The 16070-nt window shown below is 37.2% G+C and overlaps 1 protein-coding gene across 1 annotated transcript; it reads left to right on the forward strand.

The window, feature by feature from the left end:
- The first annotated feature begins 443 nt into the window (after positions 1-443).
- LOC108966388 lies at positions 444-2177 on the forward strand. The gene is made up of 3 exons (XM_018929247.1): positions 444-574; positions 636-1131; positions 1188-2177. The coding sequence occupies exons 1-3, from the start codon at positions 444-446 to the stop codon at positions 2175-2177; spliced, it is 1617 nt and encodes a 538-aa protein (XP_018784792.1).
- The last annotated feature ends 13893 nt before the right edge of the window (positions 2178-16070 follow it).

Genomic DNA, 16070 nt, shown 5'->3' on the forward strand with positions numbered 1-16070 from the left:
TTAGTGGAAAATATTTTCTTAAATAAAATTTAAGTGGCTTTTGTTTAACTTTCTGCTAAATAAATTCAACTTTATGCTGTAATTAATTCCACATTAATTTATATGTAAGCAAATGGATTCACACTTAAACAATATAGAAGTACAAGATATGCTGAAGTGCTCTTATTAAATAGTGGATCCTTTAAGTTTTCGGTCTTAGTAGCACCTCAGCTATATAGCCGTATAGGTCGCTGGGAACCGATTAATTTCTGTTTAAAATGAACGTAACGCAATTGTACTCGAGCTATCACAGCAAATCGGGCGAACAACATGACGAGGCGAATCTCGTAGCCGCCAATGCGACAATGCTAGTCATACACAATTATCTGCTCCAGATGGGCAACTTCTTTACATTAATTCTGTGCTGTCGTGATCGGTATATATGCACGTTTTACAACAATCTCATGGAAAAGCTGTTCCACATGTGGGGTATATCTATGGTGCGCTTTGTGGTGTTACACAAGCACTCTGTGCAACGCATAAACGGCACAAAGCGTCTCAATCTCATACTAACGGACTCATTTCAAGCATTTCGGTGAGTCAAAACTCGATGGAATTTTAGCTTACACATAAAATAATTTCTTTATGGATTCCAGTGAGATTGACATTGCGTCCGACTCACGTCACAACAACTACAACGAGTATTACTACATCTTTCTGCAAGTGCGCGATGCAGAGATGCAATCCCATCTGCAGCAGATCTTTGCATATTGTTGGGCGAACTCTATGATTAACTGCAGTGTACAGACACAAAATGCTCGTGGTGAAATAATGGTCTACTCGTATTTTCCTTATACGGATCACTTTTGCGGTAGCGTGGAACCTTCGCTTATAAGTCGTTTCAATGGCACACATTTCCTGAATCCGACATTATTTCCACGCAAGTTAAGGAATTTCCATGGCTGTGTCTTGCGCGTCGCTATTCGACACATACCACCTTTCACCTACTTGCATACGGATGAGCGGGGTGTCAGCCATGTTGTGAGCGGCATCGAAGGCCATTTGTTGCGTCAGCTGAGCGGAATATTAAATTTCACAATAGAAGTTAAAGTGCCACCCGATAATATATTTCAGTTTGGCGCTATTAGAATGGTAAATATTAAAAGATTTGCGTGATTACAAAATAATTCAGGTTTGTCTCGCTTTAGTTGCAAAACGGCGAAGCCGATATGGGTTTGGGTGCTTTCCGTCAGAGTCCCGCACTGCTGGATATTGTTTCAGCCGTCAGCAGCTATTACCAGACGCGTCAGATTTTATGCGTCTCGAAGGAGGCATATATTTTGAATTCCTTAGAGCAGTTAATATTTCCCTTCGATGCGATTACATGGTCACTCATTTGGAGCACGTACCTCTTATGCTGGGCTTTGTCCGCTGTGTTGAGCAAATGTTGCAAGCAAAGTTTGGAGAAGAATGTGCAGCCGTTCTTGAACTCCCTATCCATTCTACTTGGCATGCCAATAACACATACGCCAATGTGCCATTATGGGCGCCTACTATTCATCATCTGGTTATGCTTTACCCTACTGATACGTGCCGTTTACCAGGGTGTACTGTTCACTTACGCACATCATGATACGATGGCGACTTTGCCGTCGAATTTGGATGAGCTTGTTGCGCGCAATTTCACAGCCGTTATATCGTTTTACAATCGTGGTTTACTAACTAATGTGGAGCTTTTGAGAATACTACCAACAATTACGACAACGGGATTGGATGGCTTGAGCGTCTTCGATTATGTAAGACAAGTCTCCAAACGGAATTATGTCGCGATTGTAACTCAAGATTTCTTGCGTTACTACAAGAAGCAGCACAATAAGACGGATTATTTTATGATTTTGAGCAATGATTTCATGAATTTTCAAAGCACCATGTATTTAGCAAAGCATTCATTCTTGATTGATCAGTTTGAGCAGGAAATTTGGCGGATACGCTCGGTGGGCTTGGTGAAGGGCTGGTATCAGCTAGAGTTGAGCGATAGAAATGAAGATCCAAATCAGGTAGATGTCATCGCTTTGGAAGATATTTATGTCATCTTTGTAGTGCTTGGTATAGGCTTAGGCTTAGCAATGTTGGTTTTTGGCTTGGAGATTTTGTCACTTCGTGTAAGAATTCTAAGAAGACTCCTTTCGAAAATATAACAAGTCCAAAATAATGCACTTCGGCAGTACTTAAACGTAAGTTTTGGCCATTATTAGCTTATACATACACAAAATTAAATATTTTCTTTTGAAAATAATAAAAAACCAAAGCTAAAATGTTGACAAAATCAGAAGGTATTCTTCGTTATGTGATACTGGTATAAAACTAGAGAAACGAATAATTTCTCACTTTGCAATCATATATAACAATACTTCTATGGTATAAAAACTGCCTTTCTTAACTTTCCATATCTTCAAAGAAACCTGAAAATTTTATGAATTTTTACGTATCTGATAGTTTCTGGTCCGCAGGCGTGCTCAGTCCGTCAGTCAGAGTTGATCCGCCAGCGGGTCGATGTTTGTTGAGATCCCTCAGTAGACCATAGTGTACGATGAAGTTAGCATCAATAATCGCAGACTGAAGGTTAGTCATGATGAAGGGCCATGTGAATGCTCGATGAAGACAAAGATTGAGTGTAACTGATTGATGACCGTAAGTGTTGATGCTAATTAAGTTTGCTGCGTAGATTTGAAATGCTGAGAATTCCAGTTTTTGCTTGACAAAAGCTCATGGTACTAAAGAGACCACTCTGCCAGAACCAACGAGGAATCTCTGGTGTGAATATCTGTCATGTATATGTAGGTGGTGCTCCTTGCTGGATGGAGCATGATGATTGCTGTCGTCAACCGTCCTGACTGAAGATGACAGCCTCGCTAGTTTTCTTGGTTTGTAACTGGATTGTAAGTGCTGGGTCCATAAGCTCACACACCGAATCTTTTGTGATAAAAATAGGGTTCTGGAGTTCGAGATCGTAATCGTGGACGTCTGTCGCTACTTTTGCTTTTTTTTTGTTTGCTGGTCAACTCAGAGAGTGCGGCTGTCAGAGTCTCAATGGCCTTCACCTGAATGAACCAGAGCTCGGCATCGTTGGTTCACAATGAGTTAGAGTTGTGTGACAGCCACGATGAGTGCAACGTTATAACGGATAACGATGAATTATACAGTAAGAGTTCGTCTCGCCGCTGTTGTTGTATCTCTGCTACCCCTTTCATTTGGTTTATTCATTGTCGTGACACGTTGATGCAATTGGTGTTAGGTTGACTATATTTATATCCCCCGCATAAACAACCTCCTCTCCTTGTGATAAATGCAATATTTATTCCTTATTTAATTTTATCAAAATATCAATCAATCAAATATAAAGTGTTCTACTTGTTGCGCCAAAAGTTTCTTTGAAAGCGAAGGAGAACCCTGGACCAACAAAAACAGGTCCATTGAAAGAAGCAGTACAGTAATGTGAAAGATAATTGAATGCCTTTTCGATGATTTTGTATGGGAGTATCAGTCAAACCGTTACTAGAATGCGATGTTTAAGAAAATATTTGCTCTCTTGAGGCCGCTAATAAACATGATTGCTTCTGCTTTCATGTATTGGTTCGACCTTAATCGGGACTTTTGTCTCTAAAGATCAAGAAAAGAGCTTGAATTTCAGTGTAGTAGCGAAAAGGCTACAATAAACGAAGTAATAGACGGTCATAAAAAGCAAAAAAACACCGTTATTGCTTGTTTGAAAGGAATAGTCGTGTGGCATCGTTGCATGAATCGTTAAGGATTTATGAATAAAATATGCAAGTTTAATGGTGTCACCTTCACTAAGCAGCAATTTATGCGGTTCCATGCACTTAATCGCAGCACAAATGGTTTATTTTTATTTATTCAGAATTTTTCAGAAAAATTCGTCAAAGCCATCCCAGCGACACGTGTCAACAACTCTATCGTAAGCCACGCCCTACAAGAACCAATTTCAGCTCAAAGTTGAAAACTAAATGCATTGAATAGCACACTCAAATACCACTACGATTTCAAGGCGAAAAGCTGTACTATAAGGCGGAATAAAAATAGCAAAACAAACTATATATGCATGTGTGTGTGTGTGTGTGTGTGTGTGAGGAAAACAAAAGACAAGTGAAGAGTTTTGACCTAGAATGTATGCTTTTTTCAGTATCACGAAAAGAAAACGTGCATTTAAAGTGTTTAACAACACAAGCCATACACTGATATTCCGAGCGTGTGTTTGTGTATTTGACGCTTGTTGTTGTTTGGCTGTGTGCGAGTCCACACACTTTGCTGTTGTGCATCCATAGAAGAGGTGCACATTTTACGTTGCACTTGATTCAAACATTTGTGCCGTGCATGACGACGTACTGCGATGCCAATTTACGAGTTTACGCCTCCTTCCGGCGCCCACCCGCCTTCACTTGACCATCGCGTTAGCCGCTGGACATGTACACACGAGTGTGTGGGTAGTTTTCCATCAACCAGCTACCCGCATGCCACCTTGAGCTCGTTGCAAATCGCCTTTACTTGTTGTTGTTGTTGTTGTTGTTGTTGTTGTTTATTTTGAGTAGAACCCTTTCGACGCTGGTCTTGCAAAAATCTAACGGCGCCTCATTAGCAAGTTATTTGTTGTGCTTGCATAATTTTAACGCCTTGTGGCAGTGAGGTGCACGCACCTCTCGTCCCCTTGGCGGGTTGCTGTATAGCGCAGAAAAGGAAAACACAGAGAATGTGGAAAATAATGGGTCCAAAATGTGTCGCCACTCGTGTTGTAGAGACGTATTTGAATGGCTTCGATGGCCTGCCAATTGATTACATTTATTACCCTGCCCCTGGTGAGCATATTGTCTCTTTGGTTTTGTTATTTTTGCCATTAATTAGACCGCATTACTACATACGTGGATCGGGGGCAGTGTCTAGGTTGCGCATCTGTAAAATATATAATATAAAGAATATTACGTTTAATATCAGTTGAAGCAAGCTAAGCCTGTTAACGTTAAGATGTTTGAATTCAGAAAAAGCGGTTAGGTATTGCGTTAGGTTTACTATACAGTTTTATCCGAAAGTTAAGATCACACTTGGATAGTTGAAACACCGAGCCGTTATAAGAACCTCTAAATATAGTAAAAGAAACCCTCATTTACATATAGACAATGCATTTTTAGCTTAACAACTTGCCATCAGCCAAATTCGTGCGGATGACAGAATACAAGATAGAAGATAGGATTTCCCAGTTGTTTGATCATTAGGATGTTGAATAATTTCTAATAATTTGTTGGACAAGATGAATGCTGTTGTGAGCAAGTAATTCAACAGACTCTTCCAATTTGCTCTGCGCTCAATGATGTCAGACGAAGTGCGTCTGGAGTACTAAGCAGCTTGTTGCCTGTGAACTGTGGTTGGACAATAATTTTCAACTTCCTTGCATCTCGGTAAGATAGTTGAAAAACTGAAGCAAAATTATTCCGTATTATTGAATATATGTATATGTGTATGTTAAAAACTTCGTCACGCATATGTAACTGAAGTAATGAGCCTACATCCACCGATACCGATTCTCTAACTAATAACTATATTTGAAGCCCTTAGTCTCATAAAAACTATCTGTGATGAAGTAGAATTCTATGATGCAAGTATTACCTCGTGTTTAAAGTTCAAGCTCTTCCAAGCTCCACAAAGTCCTCCACAAAGCCCTTATCACAGTTCCATAGCTGATGTACGGTCGTCAAAAACCTTGTATATATGTATAATATAATCCGCTGAGATTTATAAGTAATCGCTAGACATTCAGCAAAGAGAGAAGTAAGTATGTGAGGGGTAAGCATGAACCGGATCAGCTAAGTCATGCCGTCTGGTAGGTGTGAATGGAATAAGGAGGAAGCTGTTGTTTTTACTTTATGGATTGAAAAGGAAGACCATCACTCTGTTGCAAAGACTAGGCGGAGAAGAACCTGGCTAAACTTAGAATTGACGCCAAACAGCGGACAAGAAGAGCTTCTGGCGCGTTATTATAAACTCAGCTGTAATCGCTAGGCCAATAAGTAAGAAGAGGATTAGAATTTTACGCCAATGCTCCCTTCAATTTCAACTTTTTTCAGTAGGATGATGACCATGCAAAAAATATTTAAATTTTAAGTATCCTAGAGGCGCAGTGAGCTTTTTCATAGATGGATCGAAGCTCAAAGGGGAAGGTTGGAGGGTGAGTCTTCTGCCGGGAGCTCTTTCAAACTGCCAGACCATTTAGTGTCTTTCAAGCAGAAGTGGCAGCCATTTGCGTAGCTGCCGATGGACTTCACCGAAATGAAACTTCTTTTAGAAAGAAAACTCTGATAGCAGAGCAGAGCGAAAATTTGTGTGAGAACATTTGTCGAAAAGTCCATAATGCAACAAAGTCCGTAAAAAATAAAATTCCCAAATGTGCTTATGAAAACTATTTCTAGGACTGGAAATCCCGTTGGCATAATGGTATCGCATCTGATGGGGTTTCCCTTGAAGGCGACAACGTAGTTTTTGATAAATAGATAAATATTTTGCGTTTATTTAAAATTACCGGCTACTTTTTTGCACAATGTATACTATATATTTATCTTTCTATATTTTATTTGTTGTACTTTTAAAAAATACCATCGATTAAAAAAATGATTTTTATGGGTACGGTCCCTAATGCATTGGCAATTTATTTGAATGCTATTTCTAACGGCGATTTATTAGCTATCCACCGCACATTCCCAAACCGAAAAAGATCCCAAAATGTCATCATTTACATTTACGCTTTCCGCTGCAGTTAATTATTTAAACGTTAATGTTGGGGGACATGAAGACCGTATATGGTAAATGCCCAGCACTCACCAACGACATCACAACCGCTACCCTCGTCGAAATGGTCATGATTTTACAACTATGCGAGGGTGTTTGTGAACACGTTCATTGTGTGAAATGAAATTTAAAACCGACGTTGAATGGTTTCCTCCGATGTCCACAAATTTTCGTCGTAATGGAAGGGGATATATCTACACGTAACAATATTGTGGGTCTATTGGAAAATCGTCAGGTTGCCGTTGGTCGTTAAATGGAAAATGTTCGAGGGCAACACGCAAGCACACACACACACACACACTTATCGGCGGATACATGACAGGTCAGTGGATCAAGTGCTTTAATTGCCACCGTGCCCCCAACCGTTTTCCAAAGGCCACACAGCAGAACATCAGCACACCCGAAGGCCGCATGCGAGTACAAACATATGGGCGATGGTGGACTCGTTATACGAGCATTGTTGTAATTGTAATTTTGACTCTGTGTTTTATTCCTCGTTTATGTTTGCCTTTTCTTCCAATTTTTTGGTATTTTTGGCTGAGTTAAGCTGATCGAAGGGCGTAGATACGTATGTATGTAGGTATAGTACATAATTTTTTACTTCCGCTTTCGGACTTAATCGCCCGGAAGACTGGAATGCCAAATGCATGCAACTGGGTGGGGTTGTAATTAATTTGGGGCTTATAATTGGTGAAATAAAAACGGAAAAACAAAAGTTGAAATGGGGGTGTTACTCATGTATATGTATTTATTTTATATTAGGGTGGTCGCAAATATTTGAAGACATTTTTTAAAAGAGTGTCAAATAATCATATTACATTTTTAAGTAATTTTATTATTATTATTATTTTTTTTTGTGAGGGTGAAAGTATTTTCCGTTGAAATTCTCTTCGGTATATTTTCTTCCCTTTTTCTCAACCATTCCAAACAGAGCTAAATTTTCGAACAGTCCTCGGTCGGGTGAAACCCGGAATAGTCTGTTATGAAAATTGTTTCTTTTTCTTATATATTTTTTTTTTCATTTATATTGAGTTCTCATTTTCAACTATTACTATTAAATATGTGGCAACGTCACTCAAAATATTTTAATGTATGTTTGAGAAGTGTCAAATATATTTAATTTGAAGACAATAATAAATTTTTTAAAAAATATATTTTAGTTATGAGTTTTATTTAAATTCTTAAAAAAATGGCAACCACTCTTTAAAATATCTGTCATAAAAACTGAATTCAAAGATATTTAATTTGAAGCAGATTATTTAATATTTTACTAATATTACCTTATGAATTGTATAAAAAAAATTAAACAGGTGGCAACCTTCCTTGAAAAATATTTTCAGCTATCACTTTTTAAAATTTTTAATTTTTTTTGTCTAAGTTGTTTTTCCTTGAAATTACCCAAGTAATTCAAGAAATTTTTTTAAATAGGTGGGAATATTCTCTAGAAAGTATTTATAGCCATCGGCTTTCATAAATCTCTTTTGCTTCCTTCTCGCATTGTAGAAATGGTATACATTTTTAAATTTGAACATAATCCACCCTAATGTGTATACTACAGTATATGTATACCTATATATCAAAATGACGTCAAAAGAAAGAATATATTTGAGTGCAGGAGTGCCTCTAGGTTGCAGGAAAGTTACGTAAATAAAGAGGAGTTGCCTTCGAAAATATATTAAAATATATTGAAAGGAGTCATTGGAATGAAATTTAACAGATTCAATAAAATAGTTGAATATATTTTCGTGCCGTTCACATATTATTACACACTCTATGTACTACAACAAATCCTAAGTTATAAGCTTTCTCCAAAAAACTAATAGAGAACAAACGATTAGAAATAACTTCCCTAGTATAAAAAACTATTTTTAACGATAAATTTGGTTCCAAGTTTCGGATCCTTTTCTTTATTGGCGTAGACACTGTTTATTTGGAGATTTTAAGTGCAGGCAGGTCTTCTTCCACCTGGTCTTTCCAAAGGAGTGGAGGTCTTCCTTTTCCTCTGCTTTCCACGGCGGGTACTCTCAGAGCTGGAGTGTTTTCATACATTCGAATGGCATGACATAGCCGGCGTAGCGGCTATCTCTTAATTCGATTAATGATGTCAACGTCGTCTCATATCTCACACAGTCCATCGTTCCATCGACTTCAGGTATTCGCCGTTGCCAAGGACGGGGATGACGAGTGACTTGTAGAATTTGAGCTTGTTTGTCGAGAAAGAAGCACCTGTTGGCAAGAGTTATTCTGCATTGAATTTCGAGGCTGACATTGTTGTTGGTGTTAATACTGGTTCGAAGATAGACGAAATCATCTACGACCTGGAAGTGATGACTGTCATCAATGACTTGGGAGTATAGAGGATGCTACCTTCTCTTTCAAGTTCTACATCTCGCATTATTTTCTCCAAGAGAATGTACATTGAAGAACTCACACGAAAGAGAGTCGCCTTGTCCGAATCCTCGTTTGGTATCGCACGCCTCGGAGAGGTCCTTCCCGATCCAGACGGAGCTTTTAGTGTTGCTCAAAGTCAGTTTACACAGCCGTTTTAGTTTTGCGGGGATACCAAATTCAGACATCGCGGCATAAAAGCAGCTCCTTTTCGTGCAGTCAAAAGCAGCTTTGAAATCGACGAAGAGGTGGGGTGTGTCGATTCCCTTTCACGGGCCTTTCTAAGATTTGACGCATGGTGAATATCTGGTCAATTGTTAGTTTTCCAGGTCTAAAGCCACACTGATAAGGTCCAATCGGTTTTTATACAAGGTGCTTCAGTCTTTCACATAGTAAGCTCGATAGAACCTTCTATGCGATTTTGAGGAGGCTTATACCATGGTTGTTGGCGAAGATTGTAAGACCTCCATCTTTGTGGATTGAGCAGAGCACACTTAAATACCACATGTCAGGCATGCTTTCGTCCGATCATATTCTACAAAGGAGCTAATCCATGCTCCTTATCAATTCTTCGCGGGTATTTGCTATTTGAATTTCTTCATGGTCGGGCAATGGAACGTCCGCTCCATCGCTTGTGGAGCATATTAGATCATAGCACAAATAAATTTGGATCGAAGTCTGAACCTTGAGAGCCATACAACGGGTAGTTTTTAGTTTTGCAGCAGCATCACACCAATGACATATTTAGTTTGAAAATTAACAATTTCCGACCATAAATACCAGCCTTTTAAAAATCTCGACACATGCGCCACCCATCCTGCTAGTTTATCGATAATGTTGTTTTTCAGTCAAATTCCAAATATAGCTTATAATCATTGAAAGTATTTATAATGCCACAATGTTTATTAATGAATACTTGCCATCAAGTATTTGGAACGTAAACAGTAGAAAACCCCTACAAATCTAAAAAAAAAAAAAGAATTTCTATAAGAAATTCATTAACTCAAAAGTTATCTTGTTGATAAAAATGAAAATTTTAATTCTAATGTACGAAAATAATTTGTCTAAAAATTTTAATACCAAAATCGCGTGTCAAACGCCAGCAAAGTTTGTTTTCATTATTATTTTTTATTACTTGTACGCTTGCCGGAAGAGTTTAAGCACACATAAAGACGCCAAAAACGATTAAAAGATATTTCATGAAGCATGTTATGGGCTGGTAAAAGTAAAAAACCAAAGTAATGCACAGAGCACACAATTTGTGGGATATTTGTGGGAGTACGAGCAGAATTTATGATTGATTGCGGTTGACAGGGCATTAAAGCCGAAGCGGCGACATTCGAGCGCCGAAAATTGCCGCAACTGAAATTCGTTCGTCATCCGTTGACATTGTGGGGTCTGAAATTTCCCACTTTCATGCACCACATCTAATTGCTTTCAAATGTAAAGTGATGGTATTAAAAAGTTTTGATCGATGAATTCAAAAATTCTTAAATGGATTAAATTTGAAATGAATTGTTTACACAAAGTGCCGGGATCATGTTATCAGTATTCCAGAAGGTGTTATTTAACCGACACAAATGATGAAATAATTAGCCTTGTTGTACATTAATCGGTACAATGTTTCAGCGTAATTAAAAATAAAGAATTGGGTGATGGCCTAATGATTAATTTGGGGTATTTTGGTGATGTGTTTGATAAAAATAAAACTAAACAATAGGTCTTACTAGACTTTTTCAACTCTCTGAATAACTTTAGGGAGCCAAATTTTTCGTTAAGTTTGTGTCGTTCAAACATTTCTGGTCATTACTTTTTTTTTAGATTAATTTTAAATTGGAAATTTTGCTAATACGTTTTTCTAAAGTTACTGAAGGTGAGATTCCTGACTCATTAACCTTTGGAGACCTGCCATTCAAATCTCTCCTACCATCTATACTACCTAAAGATGTTTTTGTGATGTTCATCTATTTGTTGTGGGCCAAAGTATGTTATTTCAAAATAAAATAAATATATGCGGCTGATTTTATGCACTGGATTTATAGTCACCTCGTATATATGTATGTTAATGGTGAAATCTGTATGTATATAATATAAACATAACTTGTTGGGAGATGTGTAAAAAGATTGATTAATCCAGTTTTCGACCAACAACAAAAATATTATTTGAACTCTACATTACAGCGGGTTGATTTAAAAGGAACCAAAAAACTGAAATAATCGCGTATCTGAAAAACTTTAGACTATAGGACCGGTTTCGAGCCAGCGTTTTTTAATGCGAAATTTTTAGGGAGCATAAAAATTGTTTCCTCAGTATTTCATACATGCAAATGAAATATAATTTATAGGTGCATTTTGAAATTCGATTGATCACTTGTCGTATCGCATATTTCCCACATAACCGATTATTCGGATTTTTTAAATTTCTCTTTAGAAATTGCGGGCTCGAAACCGGTTTTAAACCGATAATCTCTTAGACAAAGTTGTTCAGAATAATCCGTAGAACATTTCCCCATGAAATATCATTACTAATGGGGAAAATATGTCTTCCTGCGTCTGGTGCATTGCTAATCGCTAGTTATACATATATCTATAAGAAGAACGTTTTAGTGCCAAAACTATCAAAAATCAGAGAATGATAGTTCGGTAAGAATAAAAATTTAACTAAAAATTTATATCAGAGGAAGTGTCAGTCCAAAACGGAAATATGTTCGATGTCAAAAGCGTCAAGCGCATTTCGTAAATGCTTGCCTGTAGTTTGCTGCTTGTTTGTTCCAGAAAATATTTTCTGTAGAACCACAAGCCCCAGAAAGAAACTCTGGACCAGCTACAATGATTTCCTTGACTGGCTAAAAATTATCTGAAATTCAAAATCCAAAAAATGTATGGTTTTTTTTTTTTTTTATTTTCCAATCGATCGGTTCAACCGTTTCGGAGAAATTTTTCTCACCAAATCACATAACAGCGTTTCGAGAAAAATACGTTTAAGGTTTTTGGTGTTACAGTTTGGTGATTGCACTAAGTTGAACAATTTTTCTAATACCTTTATACCTCCGTTGTGGGGCTTTCAACAGGCCATTGAGCTATTGGGATTCATGCTGTGAGGTTGAGAATATCACCAAATGCCATCTGCAGAAGCTGTTTGGAAGAAGATGTGGTGGAAACAACTCAGCACCTCCTTTTTGACTGTCCTGCGTTTGGGAGGTCAAGACTTAATCACTTGGGAGCGCATACTTTCAGACATCTCACCGAACTAGCGGGCGTGGAAATAAAACGCCTGAGTAAATTTGGATTGGCTTCTAAGCGTTGTGCTAATTTATAAGTTCGAACACAGGAGTTCTTCTTTTCTATGGCTTCACAAAGCGCTACATATAGAAGTTCAGTTGTGATCTCTCCAGATATAAGCAAACGAATTCTCTTTTTTTTTTTTAATTCACAACTTGTTATAATCCCTTAAGCGCAGTAATAATAAAAAGTGTGGTTAGGGAATTTTCTTATGTCATAATAGAAGAAAATTGAGCATCCTCAATAATTTCGAGATCTGTCAAACCAAAATACCTTGGTTTTGTCTACATTTCGCATATTCCTTCAAATATTCATGACCTTTTTGCTGACTTCTTTCTATTACGTTTCAGTGTATATCAAAAAATATGAAGGAAAATGCTTTATTTTCACTTTGCTCAACCGCTAAACGTCAGGGCTGTGCAGAATGATTTTCCTTTCACATAATTACCTAAGTACAACATAAATATATGTATGTACACTGAATTATATATTCATACATAAATAATTGTATGTTGGCACATTGCTAAACATTCCGCTTGCAACACCGAAAACATGTAGAAACATCGAGACACATCACTCTGGCACGTGGGAATGGTAGCGTCTGCTGTTATACGTATATGTACTTACATTCTATATATGTGTATGTATATATATACAGATTTGACTTAATTTAGTTTCAGTTCTCAATATTTCAATTAACTTTTCATTTGTTCTTCAGTTAGCATCTGTAGGCAGCGAGTATTGCTGCTCTGCCATTGACATGCAAACAGACAAATATTTCGCTGAGCGAACGCATTTGGCGTTTTGAAAGCACGCATTTTGGTGCACAAACAAACATACACGTCATAATATAGCAAATTCACATGTATATAATATATATGTGTGTGTATACATACTTAAATGAAATTTTGTTTCAATTCGTATTTATTATACAAATCTATGGAAGTGCAAGTAGTAAGTAAGTAAGTACATACATATGTCTGTCTCTTATACACATCTAGATGTGTATAAGAGACAGATATATATGTGTGTGTATACATACTTAAATGAAATTTTGTTTCAATTCGTATTTATTATACAAATCTATGGAAGTGCAAGTAGTAAGTAAGTAAGTACATACATATGTAGTATATACTACGGTGACTCAATAGTAAGACTTTGTTCATAATAAATAATAATAATAATCTTAATACTCGTATAATATACTATTATACAAAATCTACGTCGTCCCCCTAAAAATAGTCCCTCTTGGTCTTAACACACTTATGCCAACGTTATCACGTTTTTTTCCAATCCTCGAAACTTATGTTAAAGTCAATTTTCGGAATAGCCTTTAATGTGCGTAGCGATTCTCGTTTAATGTCTTCAACTCGTTGTCGTTTGAGTTTGCTGAATAGCCAGAAGTAACACGGAGCTAAATCACGCGAATACGGCGATTGCAGCACGATATTGGTGGAAAATTTGCCGAAAACTCACAAAGAATCTATTCAGTTGAAGGAGCATTATCGTGGTGCAAGAACCAATAGTTGTTGGCGCAATCTTTGAATAGCACTCAAATATTATTGGTTTTTCACATCTTCGCTGGTGGGTAAGAACTCAGGGTGCAGCACACTTCAATAATCGAAGAAAACTGTCAACATAATCTTGATGTTTAGCCTTGGTTTTTTCGGCTTCGACACACCTTTTGCCACGATAATCGTCAGATTGATTGTTTGTTTCCGGGTCGTAAGCATAGATCCTATGTAGGTAGTTAGGCTCTGTTATATTTCGGGGCCAATTAGCACTAGCTGTGCAATTTTGATGTACTAGTCGTAGAATTTCCCTTTCAAACCATTTTGTGGTTTCAATGAAGCTGCTCATGTTCGATATGCTTTTTGTAGACATCCATTCAAGGTTTGGTGCTTGATGGATCGCTGTTAGTCTGTGGATACTTTTCCTGGTTATATTTAATAAGAGGCTCGTTCATTTCTTGTCATATATTGACCATAACTGTTTAGTTATATTGCATTTTGTTATATTTTTCCATATATTATTAGCAATTTGTTGAAATTGTATATTAAGGTCTCTCCTAATCGACCCTAGCGGGCTTGGTATTCGCTTTGCCTCGAAGTTTAGAAAAGCTCCTGCCTTTGCCAACTCGTCTGCTTTTTCGTTGCCGAAACATAGACCAAAGACTAACCGCCAGTAATAATACGTTTCATGAAATCATGGAAAGCATCGGAAAGCATTATTTCACAGGCGTTAACGCGACTCTGTTTGAGTGATTTTGGAACCAATCGTGATTTCGCTTTTCATAGGCTCAGATGATCTTTCAAAATGGTTTTCACTAATCCTTCCGCCTTTCCAATCTTACCAATAAGATCCTTGACTGTTAATCGTCCATTCTAGAGCACAAGTTTTTATTGACGTGTTGATCATCAGTTGATATTGCTGGCCGTCTTGGACGTGGTTCGTCGTCAACGCGTTCTCGATCCTTTTTGAATAATTTGTACCAATCAAAGACACTTGTTCGCGACAAAGAATTATCACCGAAGGCCTTCTCGAACATTCTGAACGTTTCGGCACTAGAAATTTGATTCCGCAGACAAAATTAAATGGAACTTCTTTGTAGAATAATTTCACTCATCTAAAAATTACCGCATGTATTTTATGTACTTCAGAAATACAAACGCTTGTATCACTGATGATTATTTTGATATCGCACTTAACACAGATGTCACTGACAGTCATAAAAAGCTAGAATATTCATATTTCGACAAATGAGTTTTCACACAAATTTTAAATTTTAAAGTCTTACTAGTTTTTGCCCACATTATTTTAATACTTAAAAAAATTGTTTACAAAGAATAAATGAAATATTTTTACTTGTTTTAATACCTCGCTGCCACATTATTTGAACTGCTTCTGTAGATATATAATAATAAATTTGTGTATTCATTCACAACTTTTTCGCGTTCATTTCACTTGAATGTGCAAATTAATGAAATGTTATGAATATTTCTCCCCAGAACAATTTATTTTTAGTTTGGAATACACATTGTATTCTGGCGAGTTTTGCAATTGCTTTTGTTTTTGTACAGGTAGCGCTATATTTAGTTGTTTGTTCTGTGAAATTTGAAATTGGAAACTAAATTCACTAAAATTTTCAATATTTCCAATAAATATATTCAAATGTAAATGGTTATTGAGCTTAAATAAAGATTTTTGTGATTTCGTATGATTTAGGATTAAAATACCTTGCCGTATCCCACCATCCCTTAGTTAAACCAAAGCCCCTTAGAGACTAGGCGTAGAGAGTGTTCTCCAATTTACTTCGTGCCAATATCATATATCAACAGAGTAACCTTGGCTCCGAATCCCATTGGTTGAGAGCAATTTAAGGAGCCCATCTACCACTCGGTTCCATAGTAGAAGGATAGAATTCCTGAGGGCAGCCCCACGTAATACCAAGACGCATCTTTCTCTCCCTCATAGTGGTTTCAACTATCCTAGCACGCAGTACAGCCTCTATCCATCTGCATACTGGAGCCGCCTCACTTTTTTTCTGCAGTGCCTTGATGACACCTACG

Source organism: Bactrocera latifrons, unplaced genomic scaffold, assembly GCF_001853355.1.
Source record: "Bactrocera latifrons isolate USDA-ARS-PBARC rearing strain unplaced genomic scaffold, ASM185335v1 scaffold_16, whole genome shotgun sequence".
NCBI classification, from domain to species: domain Eukaryota; kingdom Metazoa; phylum Arthropoda; class Insecta; order Diptera; family Tephritidae; genus Bactrocera; species Bactrocera latifrons.